Source organism: Macaca fascicularis, chromosome 14 (genome assembly GCF_037993035.2).
Source record: "Macaca fascicularis isolate 582-1 chromosome 14, T2T-MFA8v1.1".
Taxonomy (NCBI): Eukaryota; Metazoa; Chordata; class Mammalia; order Primates; family Cercopithecidae; genus Macaca; species Macaca fascicularis.
The window spans coordinates 94,233,048-94,257,754 of NC_088388.1; the positions used below are offsets into that span (position 1 = coordinate 94,233,048).

At 37.1% G+C, this 24,707-nt stretch overlaps 1 protein-coding gene across 4 annotated transcripts in view; it reads right to left on the reverse strand.

Moving 5' to 3' along the window:
* The window catches only part of SESN3 (sestrin 3), a 65,259-nt gene extending 43,695 nt beyond the window's left edge, over window positions 1-21,564 (reverse strand). For 3 of the 4 annotated variants that reach the window (XM_015435329.4, XM_045371147.3, XM_015435330.4), the window contains exon 1: window positions 21,145-21,564. In XM_015435329.4, coding sequence (XP_015290815.1) covers window positions 21,145-21,222 — 78 coding nt within the window. In that variant the 5' untranslated portion in view covers window positions 21,223-21,564. Of the gene's footprint in view, window positions 1-20,017; window positions 20,420-21,144 lie in introns of those variants that run through there. The other variant, XM_045371148.3, reaches the window with a different exon arrangement.
* Window positions 21,565-24,707: the final 3,143 nt, after the last annotated feature.

The window sequence follows — 24,707 nt, forward strand, 5'->3', positions numbered from 1 at the left end:
CTGGCTAACATGGCGAAACCCCGTTTCTACTAAAAATACAAAAATCAGCCGGGTGTGGTGGTATGCACCTGTAGTCTCAGCTACTCTGGAGGCTGAGGCAGAAGAATAGCTTGATCCCAGGAGACGAAGGTTGCAGTGAGCCAAGATCGTGCCATTGCACGCCAATCTGGGCAACACAAGAGAAATTCCATCTCCAAAAAAAAAAAAAAAAAAAAGGATGGGCTCATGCCCTTTGCAGGGACATGGATGAAGCTGGAAACCATCATTCTCAGCAAACTAACACAGGAACAGAAAATCAAACACCGCACATTCTCGCTCATAAGTGGGAGTTGAACAATGAGAACACAAGGACACAGGGAGGGGAACATCACACACCAGAGCCTGTTGGGGAGTAGGGGGTTAGGGGAGGGATAGCATTAGGAGAAATACCTAATGTAGATGACGGGTTGATGGGTGCAGCAAACCACCATGGCATATGTATACCTATGTAACAAACCTGCACATTCTTCCGCACATGTATCCCAGAACTTAAAGTATAATTAAAATATATATGTATATGGCACTCTACCTTGAAAAAGAAAGTTGTTTAAGGAAGTGGTTACTGCAAGGCCTATAGCCTGTAAGTTATAAAGTAGCAGCAGAAGGATGATCTGAAATAAGACAGAACAATGTAACACCAAATATGAATGGATGGCACTCATAACACATTGGTGAACTAAAGGTAGAGGGTAGATGTTTGAAGTATGTATCCTAATACACAAAATTCACTGTTATGCTCAAATCATTCCCTAATACATCAATTGAAACAAATTTGCATTATGTATTATAGCAGAACTGAGAGCATTTTGCATTCTACCACTAAATCACTTAATAAGAACTAAATCACAGTTCTTATTAAAACAGAAAGGAAGACTAAAGAAACTTGTTACCATATACTAGATTCAAGACTCTTTAATAAACAGAGTTTATATTTTTTAAAAGTTAATTTGACAAAGTTCACAGGCAAGATAAAGGGAATGAGAAAAACCCAAACTTGGTAAATCTGCTTTTAATTAGGACATAGAGTTCATTACAAATAATACTCTATAAATATTATTATTCTTTATATCAAAGGTTTGGCCAGACTAAAGAAAAGGAAAAAACAAAAGCAGCTAGTTTACAATTACACTTGCATTATGTGAAAAACAAATTCAGAGAAAAGGATACCCAGTTTTATCAAGAGAAATAAGATGCTCTGACACAATTATGGGGGAAAAGAATAAAAAATATCCCAGATAATCATTAATTACTTCCTGGTGCATAGAAAAGTATGTGTTAAAACAATAATGAGAAACCAAGTTTGCAAATTCTAAAGTTGTAATCAAGTAAACCAGCAAAATTTCTATTGACCAAAAGGTTTTTATACATTTTTAAGAAACACAGATAGTTAAAATTACTCACAGAAACACTGATCTTTAGAAATGATGATCAGGAGACCATTCCCTCCAAAAGTAGCAAAATCCAAATTATCTTACTATTCATTCTGCTTTTAAAGGCTCTTAAAGAGGAAACCAAATCTCTTACCTCTGTCTATAAAGATTATGTCTATCAGCTCTCAATCAAGAAATGCAAATGTATTTACCTATATCAGAGTTTGTGGACTAATAAATGGAAACAGAATCATCAGGGGACTTGGATTAAAAACTTCGGCAATTAATAAAAATGTCAAGGTAGTTCATTTCTGAGTTAGAAATGGGATAAAACATCACATTTCTAAATGCTTTCCTTTTATTTCTGGACATCAAGAATTTCTATAATACCTGGGTTGAAGGAAACCAAATACAGAAGAAAATAGTCAGGGGAATGGTTGTTAATAGTTTTAAACAAGTTACCTTGTGTACCTAATAACCTCATCTATGAAATGAGGATAATAGCACATACCTCCCTCATAGGGTAAGTGTGGTATAAGGCCTAAAATTGAAGTCCAATATTATAGGATCCCTTGAATCTGGTAAAATTGGGAGGACCTTAAAAGATAATTGCAAGTTCCCCTTCCCTCCCTACCTTGCTCATGGGCATAAGGTCCCCTGGCCAAACAGCTCACCTTCTCAAACGAACCAGGTGTAATTCCCACTTATTCCTGGGTGGCAGGTTTCAGTTCACTGCCAGTTCGTGCAATTATGTAAACAAGCCAATCATAGTTTCATGTAGAAACGTGGGGCATCTCACTCTCTTTATTCTACAAAGCCTGTCTCACTGCCCCTGGTTGCTCATTCTGTTCCAGAATACAACTTCCAAGTGCACTGCATGGTGTGCAGTGTCCTTTCCCCCGGGCTGTGTGTATATGTGACTAATAAACCAAACTGTTGATCTCATCTGTACAGTGTTAGGTATTATATGTTCAGCTACCCCCATGACCCAAGAGTGGCAGTCCCTCCCACAGCAGTGGGTGAATAGAAGGCTATTAAAACAGGCAGTGAGAATATTATATGAATAAATATCTGTAAAGCTCTTAAGAGTGTGACATTATCTATACAACTATAAAAGGCTCACGTCTATAATCCCAGCACTTTGGGAGGCCAAGGTGGGTGGGTCACAAGGTCAGGAGTTTGAGACCAGCCTGGCCAATATTGTGAAACCCCATCTACACTAGAAAGAAAATACAAAAATTAGCTGGGCATGGTGGTGCGTGCCTTTAGTCCCAGCTACTCAGGAGGCTGAGGCAGGAGAATCGCTTGAACCTGGGATGCAGAGGTTGCAGTGAGCCGAGATCACGCCACTGCACTCCAGCCTGGGCGACAAAGCAAAACTCCATCTCAAAAAAAAAAGTAACTGTTATTATTAGAATTATGCAATATTAAGTTCCTAAGTACAACACTAGACAAAATGTTTAGAAATTGTCTCACAAGCTAAAGAAAAGATTTACAGAATAGGCTGGGTTTAGAAAACTATCAATTGGCTCAAAGGAGGCCCCTAATTCTATATTTTGTTCAACAAATGACCCATCCTATTAGAAATGGAAAATAAAATTGGAAAGTAAAGCCACTTAAGTAAAAAACACCCATTTATAAAATAACTGGTTATAGATACTCTATAATGCTATAACACATTTTGCATTTTTGAGAATTAAAATATATATTTTAAAAAATCATTAAAAATAGACAGTCCATTGAAACCACATACCTTTGCCTTAAACATAAGAACAAGTATTTAATATTTAACTACCCTTCTTTTCCATACAGTAATGTATTAAATTAATTGAAACTTATCCATGCTTTCACAAGTGAAGATCCATAATAATCTATTAACTTCTACAAAAAGTCAAAAGGTATAGTTTTTCATTTTTAGCCATCTTTATAGTTATTTATAAAACATCTTTCTCTCTAACCACACAGTAAGCTCTCTAAAACCTAGGACAGACTCCATATACCTTTTTTTAGTCTTCAAAAATCCTAGTATACATATTAATTAAATAATTATAAAATTACATTTTTTTATAAAGTAGCCATCTTTTTCTATTTCAGTTCCTAATAGAAAATATCTCTAGATTAACATATAGTGCTCAGATTATATATTTAAGTTCCTAAAATTTATGCAGTAAGTTTTATTATCTACCATATGGTATAAAAGTATAGCAATACAACTGCAGCTATCTCTTGAATTCATAGTTAAGGAAAAGAACTAATATTCTGATGAAATATTAATAAAGCACATCAGATTCCTAAAGAGAATGACTGATATGACAACATAAAGAAATATGCTATAGATAGGCACAGTACCTTCATTCATTTCCAGATTGTATTTATCTATGTCTATGCATCTGAGTCCTCATTAGCCTCCTACACACACATTATTATTCCCTTGGTGATTTACCCATAGCTGTTTAGATATCTATTAAACCTGTGAACATTTGTCTTTATCTCAATGCATCTTTAATTTGCCATCTCATTTGAATCTACTGTCTGTACTATCTATCACTTAAATTATCTGTTCTTCTCTATTATTTCAAAAAGGTAATAGCTTTCAAAATTTTATAAAATATGTTTATTGTTAAAAACAAAGGACAATGAAGAGAAGTAGATCGTAAAAATAATCTCCTGTAACCCCACCACCCAGAAATTAATACTGTTAATTTTGGATTCCTTCCTTCTGTATTTATTTTTTTTTAAATGAAAACAAAAATCTTCATATTCCTAAAAAACAAAAACAAAAAAAACTCGGTCTTTTCCAATCAATAACATATTATGGATGTCTGTCCACTTCTATACATAGATCTATATCCTATGAGTTGCCCAGTATTCCACTGTATTTATGTCACATAATTTGATTAACCATTTCCCTCATTAACAGTAACCTCAGAGCATTAAGCATTTACTGACGATATGTTAAAGATGACAGCTGATTCAATTGAAAATGAGCCCTATACTGAGATAAGATTTAGTCAAGGGGCATACAACAATAGAAAGGAAAAATACAAAGATTACCGATGACAATGTGGTCTTATTCTCTAGCTTCTAATATACAGCACTGTCACTGACCTTTACTGAAAGCTAGGTGAACAAGCAGCTAGAATCAAAGGGCTCTGCTTTTAAGTAAGTGTGGATGCAAGAGTGACGGGAAGCAGGCTGCCAGTGGAGTCTTTTAAATAGGATAAGTGATCTGTAGACCCCAAATCGTAGGAGTTGGCTGGAAAAAAAACTGGCATAATTTGTTAAGCTTTTATTTTTAATCTTGTTATTGCTTCCAGTATTCCAGAGATAGTTCTGTTTAAATGTACTTATGAATGACCCATAATTTAGTCAGTATTTTTATTCTTTATGAGAGTAAAATTACAACCAGAGCTAGGCAACTCTTTTTTCCTCAGGCATGGACCCAATCCTATATCTAAGCTTCTCAAGTTCTCTATCAATCTGAAGATAATAATTATCATTCATTAATTCAGAGAAGGAATTCTGTAATATTTCAAAATACTCAAATAAAAAGTCCTATGTAAAAAGAAAAAAAGATAAAAAGATAAAGTTCTGCTGCCTTAACCAGTCATGCAATAACTGACAGGAAATATTCTCATACCTTACTTTTGCCATATTGCTATTTTAGACCATGAAAATGCTTTTTACATTTTTCTTTTTCATGAGACTCAAAGTCAAAAGCTGACTGTCCATTGCCATGGAGACAGTTCTATTTAAGGTACTATATTAGCCCTTTCCTCACAGAAGGAGATAGAAAAATGTTCAATAGAAAAGTGTCACCTACCATGGTTTAGAATTAAGTAATTACATATGCTTCTGGGGCAGCCCATGCATAAGGAACTTTGGAATTAAAGTGGGATAATTTAATACAGCCCACTATTCACATAAGTAACATCAATACAGGTTAAATTTTAATACTAACTTAGAGTTAATATGAGGAAAACACCCATTACCTCAAAATTAGATGCAACCAAAGAACAAAATAAAATTACTTATAGTTACTGTCCTAGATAGAACTGCAACTAACTGAAACAATCTTTGCTTTTCAAAGAGCAACCTTCTATTTATCTATGGTTCATGTATAATACACATGCCATGGGTTTCTTTTGTTTTAATTTGTAGGCCTCCTGTCTCCAAATGGAGACTTTCTGACACTCCATTTTTAATTGAAGAGTAAGCTACTATAGGTGAAAGAGAACATCCATAATTTATATATATATATTTAATATTATCCAAGAGATTCAAAAGAATTAAAAATATATATATATATCAATCCCAAATCTGTCATCAGGACAAATGTTATCATTTCTTCTTTGATTATAAAAAGTTCTTTTCTTTATGAAAGCTTAAAATATCAATCTTCCTTGAAATAAAAATAATCTAAATGGAAAGACCTACTAGAGTCTACCAGTGTTAGTGCCAAAATGCTTATTTTTATGTAAGCAAGCACGTCCAAGAGATATTTTCACTTGATTCCAGTCGTAAACAAGCTTCCAAAACCCAATTCCTTTTTCCCCAAGCTAAAGTTCAGAATGTAGCAACAACAAAATACGACATATTTTTCTTACAGTGAGAGCATATTATATCTGAAGGTCTCAAATCTGTATTTTGTAAAACAGGCAAAAGGAATCTTCCTGATTCTAGCACTGGTACTGCTGATATAATCTCTCTCAAACAACTGATAATGCATGTTGAAACTAAAGTGGATGTAAACAATTTTCATTTGTGGATGCATTTGGTTAATAATACTAGACTGGTGGTACTAAATTCTTAAGAGTATTAGAGTCACCTGGAAGGCTTGTTACACTACAGATGGTTGGGTCCCATCCCCAGAATTTCAGAAGATTCAGCAGGTCTAGGGGTGGGGGGTGGGGAAGTAATCTAACAAACTCCCAGTTGATACTGATACTGCTGGTTCTAGAACCACACTGCAGAACCATCGTCCTAGACATTAAACAAACTGATTCGCCTACGGAATTGTTATTCCTTGCTGGTTAATATTTCAATCTTTCTCCAAATGAAATATTTTAAATAAAACAATAGCTTCGGTCGGGGGGAGGGGAAGTAAGAACAGTCAATCATAGCAATTTGGGAAGGCTATTAATTCAATGAAGATGAAGTTAAGTCCTAAAAATTGTTATCTAGTTTGGTGAAATGCTGAATTACAATGACATTCAGGAAAATAAACACCTGACATGTCATACACGGTCTGTGTCCCCTGTGAATTCAACTGGCCTTGATAAACAAATATCTATTATAAAATAATGAAGAGGAACTTAGTATTTGAATGTGATTTTTTCCTAGAAATAACTGTAAACCAATTATGTGGCACATATGCTCTAGAAAAGGTATGTATCAAGTTTCTGTGAATCCAGTCTAGCTTTTCCACTGACTTATGCCTTCATTTTAGAAATCCTACAATAGACAGCATACTGTATTTTAGTTTCTAAGTGCTCTACACCTTCTGTGAAATGATCCATAAACAATAAAATGTGTTAAGATGACTATACAGGTAGAATAAAAAGAAATGACCTTTTATAGTAACAAAAGACTCCTTTTTTACAGTCATGTAATGTATACCTATCACTGAAAAGGCAATGGACAGGTTAGGAGTGATAGAAGACATATTACTTCATTTTTGTGACATCACAGTACTTTTTATGAATGATAACACAGTGGTTTATTAAATGCAAAATTTACTAAATATACACTGTCAAAATGAGTTCAAATTTTAGTAGCACTCTAAAATGAAAAATGAAATGCTTCAGCACATTGATGGCAGCATCCTAGGTAATTTCTTATTCAGTGTTTTTAAAAATCAAATTGTTTTTAAAAATCAAATTGTTTCTATAAATATCTACATCTAACTATAAATGGAGTTATCATTGAGGTACTTATTATCAATTCATTCCATTTTCCATTGTGACAAATATGTTCTCCACAACAGCTCTAATAAATATCTAATAATTAGTAAAGGAAGTAAGATAAAATCACATAGATGTTAGCAATAATTAGTAAAGGAGGCAAGATTTAAAAAAAAAAAGAGTTTAACATCAATTAAGAGTAAAATACTGGTTGGGTGCAGTGGTTCACACCTGTAATCCCAGCACTTCAGGAAGCCGAGGCGGGTGGATTACAAGGTCAGGAGTTCGAGACCAGCCTGGCCAACATGGTGAAACCCTGTCTCTACTAAAAATACAAAAACTAGCTGGGTGTGGTGGCGTTCGCCTGCACTCCCAGCTACTCAGGAGGCTGAGGCAGGAGAATTGCTTGAACCCTGGAGGCGGAGGTTGCAGTGAGCCGAGATCACACCACTGTACTCCAGCATGGACAACAAAGCAAGACTCTGTCTCAAAAAAAAAAAAAAAAGTAAAATATTTTCCACTACTACATGCTTATACATCATGCAAATTTGTTTTTTAAAACCACACGCATTTAGATTAGTGATTGTTTTACAAGATAAAAGAGAGTAAGATAAGAAAGGTCACCCATATCAATGTATGCATTTTGTGCATTTAATTCTCCCATATGTAATCATAAAACTACACAACCATAACAAGAGTTAGTCAGGAGACTCCCTACCAAATCTAATTTGAAGCATACATTAATAAACTGCTTAACTGTTGGCCACTGTGGCTCACACCAGTAATCCCAGCACTTTGGAAGGCTAAGGTGGTTGGATCATTTGAGGTCAGGAGTTCGAGACCAGCCTGACCAACATGGTGAAACCCCATCTCTACTAAAAATACAAAAATTAGCCGGGCATGGTGGCAGGCATCTGTAATCCCAGCTACTTGGGAGGCTGAGGCAGGAGAATTGCTTGAACCCGGGAGGCGGAGGTTGCAGTGAGCTGAGATGGCGTCGCTGTACTCCAGCCTGGGCAATAAGAGTGAGACGCTGTCTAAAAAAAAAAAAGCTTAATTGTCAATCCTCATTTCAAAGGAAGAATTCTGACTGAATAGGGCTTGAATCTTGCACACTGAACTAGTTATGTCATGGTTTGATCTAGGTATCGTTAGATCCCAACCATGGAACGCATCATATACTGATGCTTTCACAAATGTGCAACCTAGATAATGGTGCCATATTAACTACATTGATTAAATGCTCAGTGTGCAATTTTAAAAGCTTATCCCCCAAAAAAGTATTCTGAATGACTTGATTTTCCATTTTTTAATTACTGACGTCCACCACTTCTGCTCATCAGAGGAAGGGTTTGTTTCTGCTGAATAATCTTCCTCTCACAACACTCCCCAACACCAACACTCACGTATTCCTGCATCAGGTACCACCTTTGTCCCCTCTGGAGTTAAGTGTATGGTTCATTTATTACGTGACACATTTCTTGAGCACCACTGTGCTAATGTTGGTTAGGGAAAGTAGGTAGGGAATTAGGATTTTAAGACAATAAGACGATTAGTTCAAAGCTTTACAATTATTTACTATAGAACTACTGTGCTTATGTGTACAGCCTGTAAGCCCAAAATATTGTTACCCAGCCCATTGCAGAAAGTTTACCAAATCCTGCTCTTGACCATCTTGTCAACTGGGAGGCATAACCTTGAAGATCTCTGTGAGACCCAGGCATGTGTTGCAAGTCATCACGCTATGTAGGTAAAAACCCTGATGTTCTCATTCTAAGTTTGTTCAGTGCCTAACAGATGAGAGCACTTAATGTTTCCTAAATAAATAAAAGATATTCATATAGTACTCAGTGATTTATAAATGTTAATAGCCTTAACATTTCTGGCCTAAGAATCTGAAGGCCAGTAAAAGGTAATAGCATTTGACATAGAATTCTGGTAAGCATAAAATGGCAATCTGTATAATTTTACAAAAAAAGAAAACTGTTTCTATATTCCTATCTACCTAAACATACATTTACCCTCATTTTTAAGAGCACCAAATACTAAATAGGTTTCTTGTATAATCAAAAGAATACTTACTAGTTTATGCAAATTTTGAGTGTTCAACATTGCACTTTGCCTAAAGAATATTAGAAACTAGGGCTTTAGTTATTTTTAACAGCTATACAATATAAAAATTAATCTCATGAGATTAATTATATAGGTCATACTCTATTAAAATAATAAAACTACAACACAAATAGGTATTCCACACCTCAACTGAGAGTTCACTAATTTCAAGTAACATACAAAAGTTTTGATAAAAGAATTCGAACATTACATGGAATTTAGTGCTAAGGTATCTTACTTTCATTTAAAAGCCATTTATTTTTATTAGTTTTAGGGTTTTTTTTCTTTACTGGAGCACATTTGCTGGACTGACTTGTTTTACTTTACTAATTTACACCAAAAAATTGAGATATACATATTAACTATCTAATTTTATATCAAAAAGGAACTTTCTGGGTAGGTAAAATATGATTTCTTTTTCATTTGTGTTACCTTAAAGACAAAAATAAATAATAAAAAATATGCTACCCAACTTAAAATTCACCATGCTGGGCTCAAACCTTGGTCAGTACAAGTGAACAAGGATAAACCAGCTTGATATTGGCCATCGGTTGTCCCAACACCCTGCTTATTAACCAACTTTATCTCTTTCTTCATTTCATCTCCTACCTAAATATTGGATAGAACTTCATTAACACAGTTTTCCTATTAGACACAGCACAATTGACAAGCACATTCTTGGAGTAAACATATTGAAAAATACTTTTTTGCCAAAATCATTACCTTTTTAATGTTCAGTAAACAAGTTAGAAAAGACAGTCTCCAGTGAAGCAGTTACTTGAATTTGAGGATATATGTTCCTCTGGAAACAATGTTATACGCAGTGGTTAGGTTTCTAGGCTAATTCACAAATGCCTGAACATACCTGTAATATTAATAGTACTCTGGAACAAAACTCTCAGAATTGGAGTTCTAACTTAAAATAAACAGCAGAACCACATCTCCCCATAAATCCCCCTCCCCAGCACAAACCCTTTGTAAGACTGGAAAATCTAGAGATGTAGATTCTGTAGACTATAGGGGATGTAGGTAGGGGAATGATAAGAGTCCAAGGGTTTCTTTGGTTCCTTTAAACAAAATTTTTGTCTCAACATATAATGAAAGCCAAACGAGTAGTGGAAATGGGCATTCATGTTATTATTTATCTTCATAAATAATTGCTTTACTGAAAAAAACTTACAAAAAAGTGAGAATATTTCTTAGAGGTCCAATTTGCGAGACACATACTTAAACTCAAAATGCTTCCAGATAATATTTTTAATTTTTTTAATTAATAATTAATAATTTTGTCACAGACACTAGAGCAGTATTAAATGATTCAATGTTATTGAACTAATTAATGACTGGCTGGCAGGAGGAGGAGGGCAAAGTATGCTGGTAAATTAGGAAAAAAAATCTTGAGGTTAAGAAAGAATGGTCACATAATTAGGATTTACACACATAAAAGAGATAACTATACAGGTTAAAACTGTTCAATAAGAACTTTAATGTGTTTCTCAATAGATTTAATCTTATAAAATAATTTTTTGCATTTCTAATGTAAAAATAAGATAGAATACATATGAATTTGAAATCACTCCTATAAACTCTTGAATAATCAGGTCCTATTAAGTTTCATTAGTTTTACATTTTATAACAGCCTTTTACACAAAGAAAAACATGAAATATAAGACAAGGCAGTGGTTATACCTGCATAATGAGCCAGGCTTTGGAGTTCAACCTGGTTGCAAATCCTAAGTCTGTCACTTACTGGTACTATAACCTTTAAGAAGTTAAGAATGCCCTGTGAGCCCCAGTTTCTTTATGCATAATCTGTGAGTAATAATTCATTGCAGGTTGTGATGCTTAAATGTGATAACATATGCAGAGCTTAAATGCTTAGCATAGACTATGGCACGCAAGCAGTATTCAGTAGAAGCTATTGTTATTATAGATATTCTAAAATGTGTTTTGAAAGTAAGAGTCACAGCTGGGCCGGGTGGCTCGTGCCTTTAATCCTAGCATTTTGGGAGGCCAAGGCAGGCAGATCACTTGAGGTGAGGAGTTTGAAGCCAGCGTGGCCAACATGGTGAAACCCTGTCTCTACTAAAAATACAAAAAATTAGCTGGGCATGGTGGTGGGCGCCTATAATCCCAGCTACTTGGGAGGCTGAGGCAGGAGAATCGCTTGAACTCGGGAGGCGGAGGTTTCAGTGAGCCGAGATGGCGCCATTGTACTCCAGCCTGGGTGACAGAGCAAGACTCCATCTCAAAAAAAAAAAAAAAAAAAAAGGAAGTAAGAGTCACAGTCTCAGATAATTACAATGATCTTCTACAAAACCCAGTTTTAGTACCCATGAGGTAAATGTGATCTTTCTAAATATTCAGCATATATATTGATAACTGAAAAGATAATTTTCATTTCTTCCACTGACTAGTTCCATCTTTTCAGTATAGGAAGATGTAAAAATAAAATATGTATCTAGAAAGAAGAACATATCTTTCCATTACAAGTAGCTATTAATTAGCAGGGAATAAAAAGAAAATAAGTCTTACTAAAATACGTATTTTATACTTGTTAAGAAGTGCCTGGTGGTGCAAGAAATAATATAGCCCTAAATCAGCCATTTTAATTTTTGGTCTTATTTATTCACATATAATATTTTCAATACATTCTTTGTAAAACATAAGGTTAAATGCCTGTCATACCTTATTAGAAACTTTAGGCAGCATAAGGCAAGATATTTCAACCAGCCTAAATAGGAATAAAATATCTTATGATATTCATGCGTCCCTCAAGAGGCAGCCAATATACTGGCCCACAGACCAATAAATGACTCACTTCTGCATGGATCTAAAAAGTAAAGGCTAGTTATGGGGTAGTCTGGGCCTATGAACAACTCTATTTCACATTTACCAAGGGAGTGCCTGCTGGTCAAGGGGTTCATAGCTGGTTTGGGAGACTTTCAAAGTAAAGGGCTTGTGGAAGTAGAAGACTGAAAGGCTGTCAGAATTCTAAAGTCAAACTGGAACCCTAGGCTCACCTAGAATCTTGGAATTTTGAAGGTATACTCTTAACTACTCAAAAACAGCCATTCCTTATAAAACACTAACAGATTCCAAGAAGTGGAGCATGTGTCCATTTAAAAGCAATGGCCACTTTACATTTCTGAGAAGGACCAGCAGCTAAGGCTGGTGTCTTGACGGGACATTCTTGCTCTCTATTAGAATTTCCTTCAAAAGTGATGTATTTAATTGAAACATTTTCATGGCCACAAGGATGATGAAATGCTTGAAAGCAAAAACAAAGAAGCAAAGAAGTCCAGGCACCAATGCACTCAAAGATTATTTTCTCAAATAATCTTTGCTATGGCACTTCTGAAAGTGTTTCTTATAAAGAGAACAAAATAAAGCCATAAAAGAACAGCCGTATTTTGGAAAATGAGAAAAGTTTTCATACAGTGGCTATATTGTATTGTATCTAATATAAATATGCTACTGATATTTTTTAAATAAATGTTTTTAAATCAAAACCTTATTTTGCTAACAATAAACTGTCCATTAACTAGATCCCAAATAAGAGGCAACCTAGTTGGAGAAATGTTTATGTAATTGTTAATTATAATTCAGTATGCTAAGTGCAATAAATGCAGTGCAATTGAATATCATGGCAGTCCAGAGGATAGAAAGAGAAGGTAGAGTTGGAAGATTAGAAAAGGCTTTTTGGAAATGTCATCAGACTTTTGAAGAACAGTCTTTCTTCGGATTTTTGAAAGACAAATAGTAATTCTATATGGTAACTACAGGTTTAGATTACATAGGATACATATTTTAAATAGTTTAAATCACATAGGTTTAAGGAACTGTTATGGGGACACATGACTAAACGTTTTTGCTTGGTAATGTATTTACTTTATATAGTGAATTCCACTTCCTGCCCACTATCTCTACTCCTATCACAGTGATGTCTAAGGGACAAGTTAGATACAGCTAGTCACTTATAGGTCTCACCAGATCTAGTCAGACAGAGTAAATAGACCCTTATGCTTATGCCTTCAAGACCACACTGAATGCAGGTAGTTGCTGGCTGTCATAGCTTTTGTGTATAGTGTACCACACCCCCTCCACCCCACCCCCGCAAACCCACCACACACACATAGAAAGTCCACTGTACCTTTGTGGATTTATTTAGGGACTCCCACATTCAGAACTATCCCATCTCCTGTTTACAGCAGTGGTTCTGTTTTCCTTTGTCTTAATCTTAACAATGCTTGTTATCAGTACCCTGCATTAACAGTTCTGTCTCTTCTCTCAGATTTTTTCTTGTTCCTCCGGCTGCTGCTTCTCCCACACTTCTCAGCTTTCAAGCCAAACAGGCTAACCTTGCTACTCAGGGTCTTTCTTTCTCTTGCAGCCAAGAACCAATCAATTCGGTATAATGGACATAATTTTTGGATTTGACCTTTCTTCAGCTGTTGCACAGTACTAAAGGAGAATATTCCTTCCAAGTGAAAGAACTTTGTTTTTTTCCCTCCCTGGTTTCTATCAGATAAAAAGATGCTCATGGAAATTAGGGAAAGATCATTTCCAGTTAGCCAGTTACTGTGGTAGTAGAGAAGCTTCTAGGACGTCACTGAAAGGGTGGTAGACAGCATCTGCAAGTCATACACACACCAAACAGAGGTAACTGAGTTGGCTTTACCAACATTTTCTATCAGTGGTATTAAGCTTTTTATTTTCCCCATAGAACTACACTTATATATACCATATACTGGCATCAGTAGTAACTCTGGCTTAGTAGTTCATAAATGTCTTGGTCCTGGAACCCTCTCACACGCTTAAAAATTATTGAGGACCCCAAAGAACCTTTGTTTATGTGTGTGTTATAACTGCCAACATTTATTGTATTAGAAATTAAACCCGAGAAAACTTTGAGATGTTTAATTCATTTAAAATAGTAATAAAATCTATTACATGTGAATATAAATCACATTATTTTTAGGAATAATTGTATTTTCCAAAACATAAAAAGTGAGAAGAGTGACATTTACATTTTGCAAATCTCTTTAATGTCTATTTCATACAAGACAGCTAAATTTTCCCCATTCAATCTGCTGTGATGTGTTTTGATTGAACAATGCGAGAAAAATCGAACCTGACATAGCTATACAGTTGGAAAAAGAAGGTAAGTGTGAATATTTTTCTTTGATACCACACTAAAACTCAACAAGTATAGCTTCTTAAAGGCTAATTGCAATGTGGTATCTGAAATCATATCCATGACCTCAACTGTTTATATCATATTAAAATCCACTTGTACATTTTGCGGTTTGAATGGATTTTACCCATATATGATTTTGATAAACATTTCCTCAAAAATAAGCAAAGTGATCCTGAAAACTAGAGGAAAACAACTGACAATAATCATTGTCAGTGATAAAAAGAATAGTCAGATACAAAGATTACCTTGTCCTTTACGCTCTAATTGGCTGCTCTTGGCAGAAAAGGAAAGAAAGACCCCAATTAATAATGTCTTTCTCTGTTGGTCTTTTGAAAAATATTGGCTCAATGAGTTACATAAATCTTTCAAATACTGACAAATTTTATTATACATTATCAAAAAATTACATCCACTAATATCATACTTGATCTCAAGGGGACAGCCTTTAAGAATCGGGAAGCTTTAAGGCTACTGGGGACAGATACATATTTTTTAAAACTCTATTTTTTCCCTGAAAGCTTGAATTTTATCACTGGCAGCAAATATTGTCAATTAGTTTCCTTGAATTTTCAGGGTCATATTATTCATTTATAAGAATGTTTATCAAACACCCAGGTCTAAGTAACCAAAGTTTGTCTGACAGGTGTTATTTCCAGTAAAAATAGGGTTACATGAAAAAAGTGGCTAGTTCAGCTTGCAACTAAAACAACTGCACAAGTTTTCTCCTGGAGCCAGCCAGTTTGCTATGCAGTGGATGCACTTCATACTTTCCATTTTGTCATACGGGGTATTAAAAAGATGGACACAAAAAGGTCAAGATTCAGCAAAATTTAAATGTTTACTGCTTCTTCAAGGACATTCAGTGATACTGAAATTTTTTCCCCATTGTTGAATGTGCGGTGGTAAAGAATACAGTGATAACTGTTTGGTGCTACTAACCTGATTGATGCTAAGGGGCTAGCATAGTTTTACCCCCACTGCTTTTGCTCTCAGTCAAGAAGGCAAATAAAGTCTTTGTATAATTATGAACACAGTTTTGACCTCTCAGGCCTTCTGAAAGGGTTTTGGATCCACAGGGATCCACGGACCATACTTTGAGAACTGCTGCTTTATCTTACTAAGGAATTGGTGAAACAACTGTTAAGAGAGATAAAAGCAGCCAGCTTACTCTTCTCCTACTCCTTCAGTTAATCTTCAATAGTATTTAAAGTGTGGCTAACTTTCATGTTTCCAACCAATATTACCTGGAGAATCTTAGGTGCCTTTGGGCATTCACGGATGCTGAAGCTGGGAGTAGGGATATTCCCTAGCAGCCTCAATATTGCAGAGGACAAATTGAAACAGCTTATTACAAAGGCAGTATTAAGAATTAAATGGATTTCTTTGTTATTAGTTGTATGACTGAGATCAGGCCACTTAAATCTTCTCAGTTTGTAAGAATCAACTGAGATAATGTGAAAGCACCCTAAACACTGTGAAGGTCAATACAAACTTAAGGTATTATAATCCAATTCTTTCAAAGGAAGAAAATAAAAAGGCTGAAGAGATGGGGAGAAAAGGTTAAGAGACTTTTACTTTCATCTCTTCTCCTAAACTAAAATAATTAAAAATTTTTGCTTTACCCTAGATTTACCCCCACTTTCATTAAGCACAATTTTCCTTAACTCTTAGTCTTTACAAACTAAATATACTAATTCCCCTTATCTGCTGAAGTGTCAAGGAGGCAATTTAATTATTTGAGAATCAAAAGTCAATGCCCTGAATTACTATTTAAGTGCAGGGGTGGGAAATACAGATAGAAATATGGACATCAAAAATAGGTAAAAAAAAAAAAAAAAGTCATTCTGACTAAAAGCATAATCTTTACCTCTCATTTACAGGCAATAATTAAACAGGACAGAAAAGTGAGTATTAACCAAATTACTCAGTATGTACTGAAATATATTCCCACAACACAGAAAGAGCTAAGACAGTCTGGGAAAATGGAAAAATACATAGACTTGTCCTTTTCTTTCTTACATGGTTTACTAAGTTCATTAACACACATCTCTCTCCAACTATACAGCAACCTGTAAGGCAAGTAAAAAATTATCAACATTTTACAGAGAAAACTCTGCTTCGAAATCAAAAGATCTGTCAAAGACCTAACGGCAACCACGTCTGTGGCTTCCAGTATCACTACATTAGTAGTTACGTTTTGTATTTATTTAGTGGGGGGCAGTTGGGGGAAGCAGCAGACCACTTTTTACAAATTAAATCTTCTATTGAACCTGAACTATAAAGCATATAAATATACCAAGCAACTTTCAAGTATTTTAGTAATAAAGTAACAACTACTGATAACAATAAATTTGTGTTCTCACAAGTAAACATTTAACTTAAGTAAATATGCAAGGAATTCTTTTGAATAAGCCAGTGCCTTCACAATCAATGACAATCTTTCTCATACATGACACAGCAACAAAAAAAAATTCAAGACCTGCACAAGAATAATTTTGTAATGAAAGATAATGGTGGTAGATTCCAGTGTATTCAAATTATGTGTACATATTTGGGGGTACCCATATTTTTAAATTACAATTTTAAAATAAGTTAAAACATACTTAAAAATTTAATGCAACTCAAGCATTTTAAAACCCCAAAGAATCTTAAGGGTCCATACGAAGCAGTTTAAAAACCATTGCATAAAGGTTTGCCATCACGAATTTACTACTTGATCTCTGCTTAGGATATTTAAAATAACCAAGTTAAAAACTGCCTTTGACAATCAAAAATATGTAACACAAGAAAACTGATTAACCAAGGCATAATGTAACTAGTGGTCCACAGATAAAGCAAATACCTTTTATTGGCTAAACCATATAAAGTTGCTATTACTTAACAATTTTGACTATAAAAATGAGGCCCATATAGTTCAATCTACTATTTTTCTTTTTTTTTTCTTTTTTTTTGAGACAGAGTTTTGCTCTTGTTGCTCAAGCTGGAGTGCAGTGGTGTGACCTTGGCTCATCGCAAACTCCGCCTCCCAGGTTCAAGGGATTCTCCTGCCTTAGCCTCCTGAGTAACTGGGACTACAGGCACATGCTACGACGACCAGCTAATTTTTGTATTTTTAGTAGAGACAGGTTTCACCATGTTGGCCAGGATGGTCTCGATCTCTTGACCTCGTGATCCGCACACCTCGGCCTCCCAAAGTGCTGGGATTACAGGCATGAGCCACCATGCCCAGCCCTCAATCTAGTATTTTTCATTTTGACAGTATCTTTGTTTATAAAACCATCAAAAAGCTGTCAAAATATACGATCATATAACAAAGTGAAAAGTGCAATAATAATACAAAGATATATCACTATAACTATCTTTACATTAAAAAAGTTTAAATGTTAGATCATCTAAACTTAGAGGACAAAACTATTCATTCAAGTAGCACTAACTGCTCAATACCCAAAGTACATTGCAATATGCCACTTTTTTATTTACTGGAAGATGAGTGGACTGATAATTACCTACCTTCCTCAATGCAGTTTGACATCACTTTTCAAATTAAAAGATTATGTTCTTCTAGTTATCACTTGAATTTCTTCAAGTAAAAGATTCAACTTAAAAACTCGTTAACTTTATAAAATAAATAGAAGCATTTCCTCTTTTATTAAAAACTTTACTGAACTACATCACTGACAATAGAGCAAGTTAGACTTAAGAGTTAGGGATTTCAGGATAGTTTTGATGGTTCATTTATTTATGGATATGGTTTACCTCTCCATTCTTTTGACTTACCTAAGTTTACCAAATTAGGTGCATTCAATATTTTAATAAGTCTCTTTATTTTGGAGGATACTAAATCAAAACTGTAAATGGACTTCTAAGAATAAATGCGATTCTCATACAATAAACAATTCAATATTCAGGCATTGGGTTAAACTAAATTATTTCATTTGAAGGTGAATTCCATTCCTTGTGAAGTTCCCCTAAAATTCAACACACTGCAACAAATTAAGCCACTTACTGAGAGATTAACACTTTCTGCCCCATATAAAGGTGACCCTTCTTCCATCATTCTATAGAAATATAAAATCAAAAGTAATTCACACTGGATGAGCATGAGTTTCATTCTTCCATTATGAATTAGACTGAAGAAACATTCAAAATGCTATGACTCACTTGGCTATATTACTGAACACTTTATTAAATGGAAAATAAGATAAATTCAAAGCATCACATTTTGAGAGTTACAGATGACTTTTAACTTAGAGTTATATCAACAAGAAAAACATGTCTTTATTAGAAATAAATTTTTCACTGTTATTTTAAGAATGATGAAACATTTAAAATGCTACATACTGATTCTCTTAAGAGCACTTCAAAGTGGCACTCTTAAAAAGCTGCAAATGTTGCCAAGTCATGTTATAACTGGCTCAAAGAATCTTATTTCCATTAAGTTATTTCATGCCACTGCATGAATCAGTATTAAATACCTTGGAGTTACTAAAAACTGGAATACTGGCAGAGATGTGCACAGCAATTATAAAATATGAAAATGTGAATACTCCTTTTCCACGTTTCTTTTAATAATGGCTAAAAATGAGGATGTTCTTTCTAGGTAAACAGAAATAGTTTCTTAAAAGCTAAAGGAAAGATGTAATATCTTAAATGCTAGCAAAGTGTCATGGATCCATAGCCATAGCTCTCTCAAAAGAAAAATGAAATACATTTTGAAGCCTAATATTACCTCCAAACATTTTATTAGCCTAACAAATTGCCAGAGCCATTAAAAAAATTTTTTTATCAAAGTCAGTACAGTGCTCTTTTTCCTTATTCAATTAAAAAACATAACTTGCTGTCATTTTAACCAGGCTGCACTTTAATCAAACGTGTCTTAAACTACACATTTTTTTCATGTCAAAGACATAACATAAATTTAAAAATTAAGAAATACATTTTTTTGAAAGCTAAGTTCAGATGACATCTGGCCCTGCAGTGAAAGAGTTAACATTCAGCTAAGCTGATCTGCACTTCTGATCCATTACATTTCTCACAAGCTACCCTACAATGAGCTGAGCAAGTATCAACTGTAATTTGATCCTAGAGTTTATGGAAAAAAATAACTGCACATACTCAACATGCACATTTAATAAAAATCTGTTTCAAGAGAAACATATCCAATAAACACAATTTAAGGCATATTTAACTGTTCAATTAACCTCAAATCTGCAATCCCTTTGCTCTCACGCTCTCAAATAAAATAGGAAGAAAAAAAAAAAAAAAAAAGCAGCAGCCCTACTGCAGGGAAAAGAGGCTTGAAAAACAACTTTGATTGGCACTTGGCCTGACCCACAGAGGAAGAAAAACAGTTTTTGGACAAAGAGCGCAAATATTTGAGCTTGCTTACTTACGTGATTTTTTCTTTCTTCCTTTAAAAAAAATGTAGAAAGAACAATCCCAAAGTGAACTGTATTTAGAGATATTGACTAAAAACGGTACCATATTCATCTCCGCTTTCAGTCCCGAGGCATTTGCACAGCTCAGCAATTTTAATTCATTTGTAGTGAACAAACAGAAGCATCTCACCTAACGTTTCCACTTAATAAAATGTAAAAATAGAGTTTGAATACGAATAAACTGATTACAATATTACTTTGGGGCAGCTGTTAAAATCTGATCAAAAACTCTAGAGACCTTTTTTTCATTCCTTTCCCCATCCCTCTCGTCCTTCCCCACGGGGCGATTAAGCCAAGTAAGCTAAACAATACTGGAGTAAACTTTCTATCAGTCACTCTAGGAAGCAGCAATAAACTGATGGTGCGCCTGATTTTTCTGGATCAACGCGGGGGAGGGGGGTGCTAAGGAGGAATAACCCACATCCACCTCAGTCTCCTCCTCCCCCAACCCCAGCCTCAGGAACTGGCCAGGTCGAATTGCATTTCCCATGGGCATAAAGTTCAAGATGCTTTACTGGTTCCTTTTCGAGACTACAGACACAGGACGACCATCCAAACAATTTGAAAAGAGGGGTGTTGGGCAAGGCGCGCAAGGCAGAAGCAACCGAATAAACAAAAACAACACTCGCAAGAGTTAGCTACAGCAAAGAGGGGCCAGCCAGGTTCCTCGGGATCCGACCCAGCTGCTCTGATTTCACACCAATCTCCATCAACAGCTAAACTGCACAGGGAGGAGGATCGAATCGATCCCTACCGCCCTCCGCCGCCGAAGGAGCTGACCCGGGGTAGTAAGGTAGGGAAATGAGCCGTAAAGGAGAGCAAAGGCACCAAAGAAAAAGAACAAGGGAAGAAAAAAATATCCCAACCCCTCCGGACTTGCGTCTGTCCCGGCGGAAATAAAAAGCCGCAGCAGTCCAAACCCTCCCGCCCTCAACCCACGCCCCCTTTTTTCGGTCCCTGCGGAGGGACGATGCCCGGGGATCCCTCTGAGCCTCCCCCAGTGCGCGCCCGGGGACGAGCCACCCAAGCCCCCGCCGGCAAGAAGCGACCCTCGCCAGCAGGACACCGGGCCGAACCCGTACCTTCCGCAGCACTTTCCGGCAGTTGGTACAGAGCAGGTAGTTGGCGGCGGCCGACGGGCTGCTGCCGCCCCGGTTCATCGTGGCTACGGGCGCCGAGGCGCAAGCGGGCGGAGGGCCGGGTCCGGGCTGTCACTGCGGCCACTGCGGGGCCGGTCCGTCCCCCCGCCGCCACCCGCGATTCCGCCTCAGCCTCCTCAAGGCGGGATGTCGGGAGGAGAGGCGACTGCCCGAAAGCGAGCGGCACTGCCAGAGGCGACCACCGCGGCAGCTGCCCCAGCGACGGCGGAGACGGCGGCGGCTGCTCCTCACCGGCCCGTTGTTCCACCCGCCCCCATCCTCCAGACCCCCGCCCCCGCCAGGCTAGGACGAGCAGCCGCCACCGCTGCCACCGCCACCGCCGCCGCCGCAGCGCCTCAGTGCGGCCCCGCCTCCGCCGCCCCACCACCTTCACCACCTCGACGCTCCGGTACCGCCCCTCCCGCCAATCGGACAGCTCCGGCTACGCCCCCCAGGCGCTAGCCCGCAGCCAATGAGCAACGAGAGCCCGCTTGGGAGTCGCGCCGGCCAATCGCAGGGGCCGAGGAAGCCTTGAATCTCCGGGCAAGTTAAGTTTGTCTCCGAGGCTCGGAACTGAAGGGAGATGGCGGTTAGCTAAGTAGTAGGGTAGCAGGGAACAGTTTGCTCTCCTCTGCCAATAAGAGGACGAGGGTGTGTCGTATGCAAATATACTGCCATCCAAGCCCCACCCCCAAGATAAGCCACGCCCCCCAGGTCCCTGCAAAAGTGGTGAGCTGAATGAGATAAATAGTTGGGAGCTAGAGCTCGCTAGAGAGTCTAAGATTGAGCTAAATATTTCCTGATCTCTCGAGAAAGGGGGAGGGGAGTGGGAGGATTAAATGTTCCTTCCTTCAGGGCAGTGGTTAGGCTTTCTCTCCACCAAAATCTAACTTTAGCTGTAAAGAAGCCTGCAGTTATGAAGGACTTTGTATCCAGGGATCTCAAAGAACTTTATGCATCATTTATTGTGAACCGTGTTTTGCAAAGACTTCAGTTACTTGAGGCTTGAGAGGCGGATAGGGGATAAATGTCTGAGTTATATATATATTTATGCAAGTAATCGAGTTTGAGGGGAGAGACACAAAACCTCTGGTTTAGCGGTTTCCTCCTGTTTCTGAAGTACCTTCTCGCGGTTATCTTAGAGATGTAAGTTCCTTTACTTGTCCAGCACGAAAAGGCCAAAGGGGCTTGTTTTCTCACCCAAAAGACCTTCCTGAGGCAGCTGTTCGAATACATGCAGAGCACAGAGCCCTGCTCAGAAAGGAAGATTCAGAGAACAAATTGCCGTTTAAAACTATTGGGACAAACCTGCCTCTTCCAAAGCTTAGAATGGTGAGTCAGGGTTTTAGCTTCCACGTTCTGCGGAGAGAAGGCAGACTTGATTGGGGAAAGCGCAGGCTGACCGAGTGTTGGGGGACAGGCGGGTAGGGGAGCCAGGTCTCCCGAAGGGGCTAGCAATGCGCGTCGGAGTCGAATGCGGGTTCCCGATGCTAGACGCCTGCAACCTGCTCCCGAGTGAGAACAAAGGCAGGCGCAGAGCGAGAACCTGATTGGTGCCCGGTCCTCACTCGTGTCCTCCGGGCCCCGGAGATAACTTGCATCGCCTACTGGCATGGAGCGCTGTGCAGTGATCACTGGAGCCCAGCTCCCCACCCGGCCATGGCCGTGGCCACAGGACTATGCATTATGACATCACCTGTTTTCGATTTTTAGAACCTAATCAGTATTCTCGGCTTCTCCTTTTTTAAAGGTCTCTAGCGTACCAGGATTTGTGAAGGCCTGCAGTTCGTAGAATGAAATCTATGTGGAGATGATTTAAAAGAACAGTTTCACTGGTTTGCATTTCTTTCTTTTCTTTTTAATTAAAAAAAAAAAAAAAAACAACAACAAACCCTGGTTTCCTTAGGGATTCAGGGTGGTGTTATGCAAAATCGGAAAGGTACACTTGGAGGAGCTAGCAAGTTTAGCATATCAAAGGTATTAGACCAAATTGTGCGGTTAAAACTGCCAATCTCATTTCTCAACAGCTGTCTCCTCTCTGTCCCTTTTTAGAGACCAACACATATAAACCAAGTCTACACAAGGAACAAAGGAAATGGAAATCTGCTAGTGTCAGGTTTAAATAGATTAAAATAGAGTAGAAAACCCCCAAAGGGTCTAAGTGATGTAGTTGGGTAAAGGTGTTGATCCATTTCTCCAGTGTTAGCTAAAGGTCGCTTGATGCTGTGTAGACATATATAATGAAAGACCGATGGTGTGGGGAAGGTGTTTAAGATTCAGTTAGAAGAAACTGTAAAAGCAAGCAAATTCAGAAAAGGAAGGAATTACCACATGCCCTTCGATGCAGAGAACCAAGAAATCCAGGGAGAAAGTCAGCAAGGCACAGTTTTTCTAAGAAACACATATGTGTCCCCATTTAGTGGTAAATTTCTTGGGCTATATTCCTGGCTGGTTCTGGCTTTTAAAGCAGATTTTTATGTGAGTACATTTTAAAGGAAAGGAGAAATTGAAGGATGAAGTGAATTTTTGTGCAGATTGAATTTTCTCAAATAGTATTTTAAATTCATATTGTTTTCTAGCACATTCTTCTTATAACCTTTTCTTTTCTCACTTGACAGCTAAAATCCTTTTGAAATGAGTTCCTTTAAGTTCTAACTAAATACCCCAGTAACTAAATCCCCCAGAAAGGAAAGCCAAGAGAATCTAGCCCTATACAATAACACCCTCTAACAAAGATTGATAAAGGGAGATTTTAGTAGATGAATATCTTCAATAATACATGGTCACATACATGTATCTGACCATATGATGGATCTCTCCACCAAATTTCTCCAAACTATTATAATATATATTGTCTGTAGTGCTATTTACTTGGCAGTTAATCATGTATTGCACTGTGACATTTCTTATACTGAACCATTATGTATGTGTTTATGTTCTGCCCTCAACTACTCAATGCCAGTACCTTATTCTTAACACAGCAGCCACTCTTTCTGGTCTGTCCTCACACCCTCACTCCCATCATAGTTGTTCTCCTCTCTCATGGAAATGTTCAGTTTCTGGACATCTCCTTTCTCTTCCATTCTTCACCTAACCTTCCTTCCTTTCTTAGCCAGCCTGAATACCATAAAGAGAATGTGATTTCAAACCCAGGATCACACTTAAAAGGGAAAGAAACAAAAGCCAGTTCTTTTTATTGCACATAGAACAAGGAGAAACTCCGCCCCTTTTGTGTCCGGTATGTTTAAAACAAGAAAGAACTTTAGAAAAGTAGGATATGAGTGAAAATTACAACCAATGTTGAGAACTACATTTTAATTTTTATTACAAAATTAGGATGATAACTTCATTAAACATTGCACATCATTTCAAAACTGTTATAATCATTTTGCTTGTTTTGAAATATTCTTTTAAAGTGTGATTTTTTTTTTAAACAAGAAATCCATAAAATCACATGGCTTGGATGTACCATAACTTACTTAATCCTTGTGCTATTGTTGAGTATG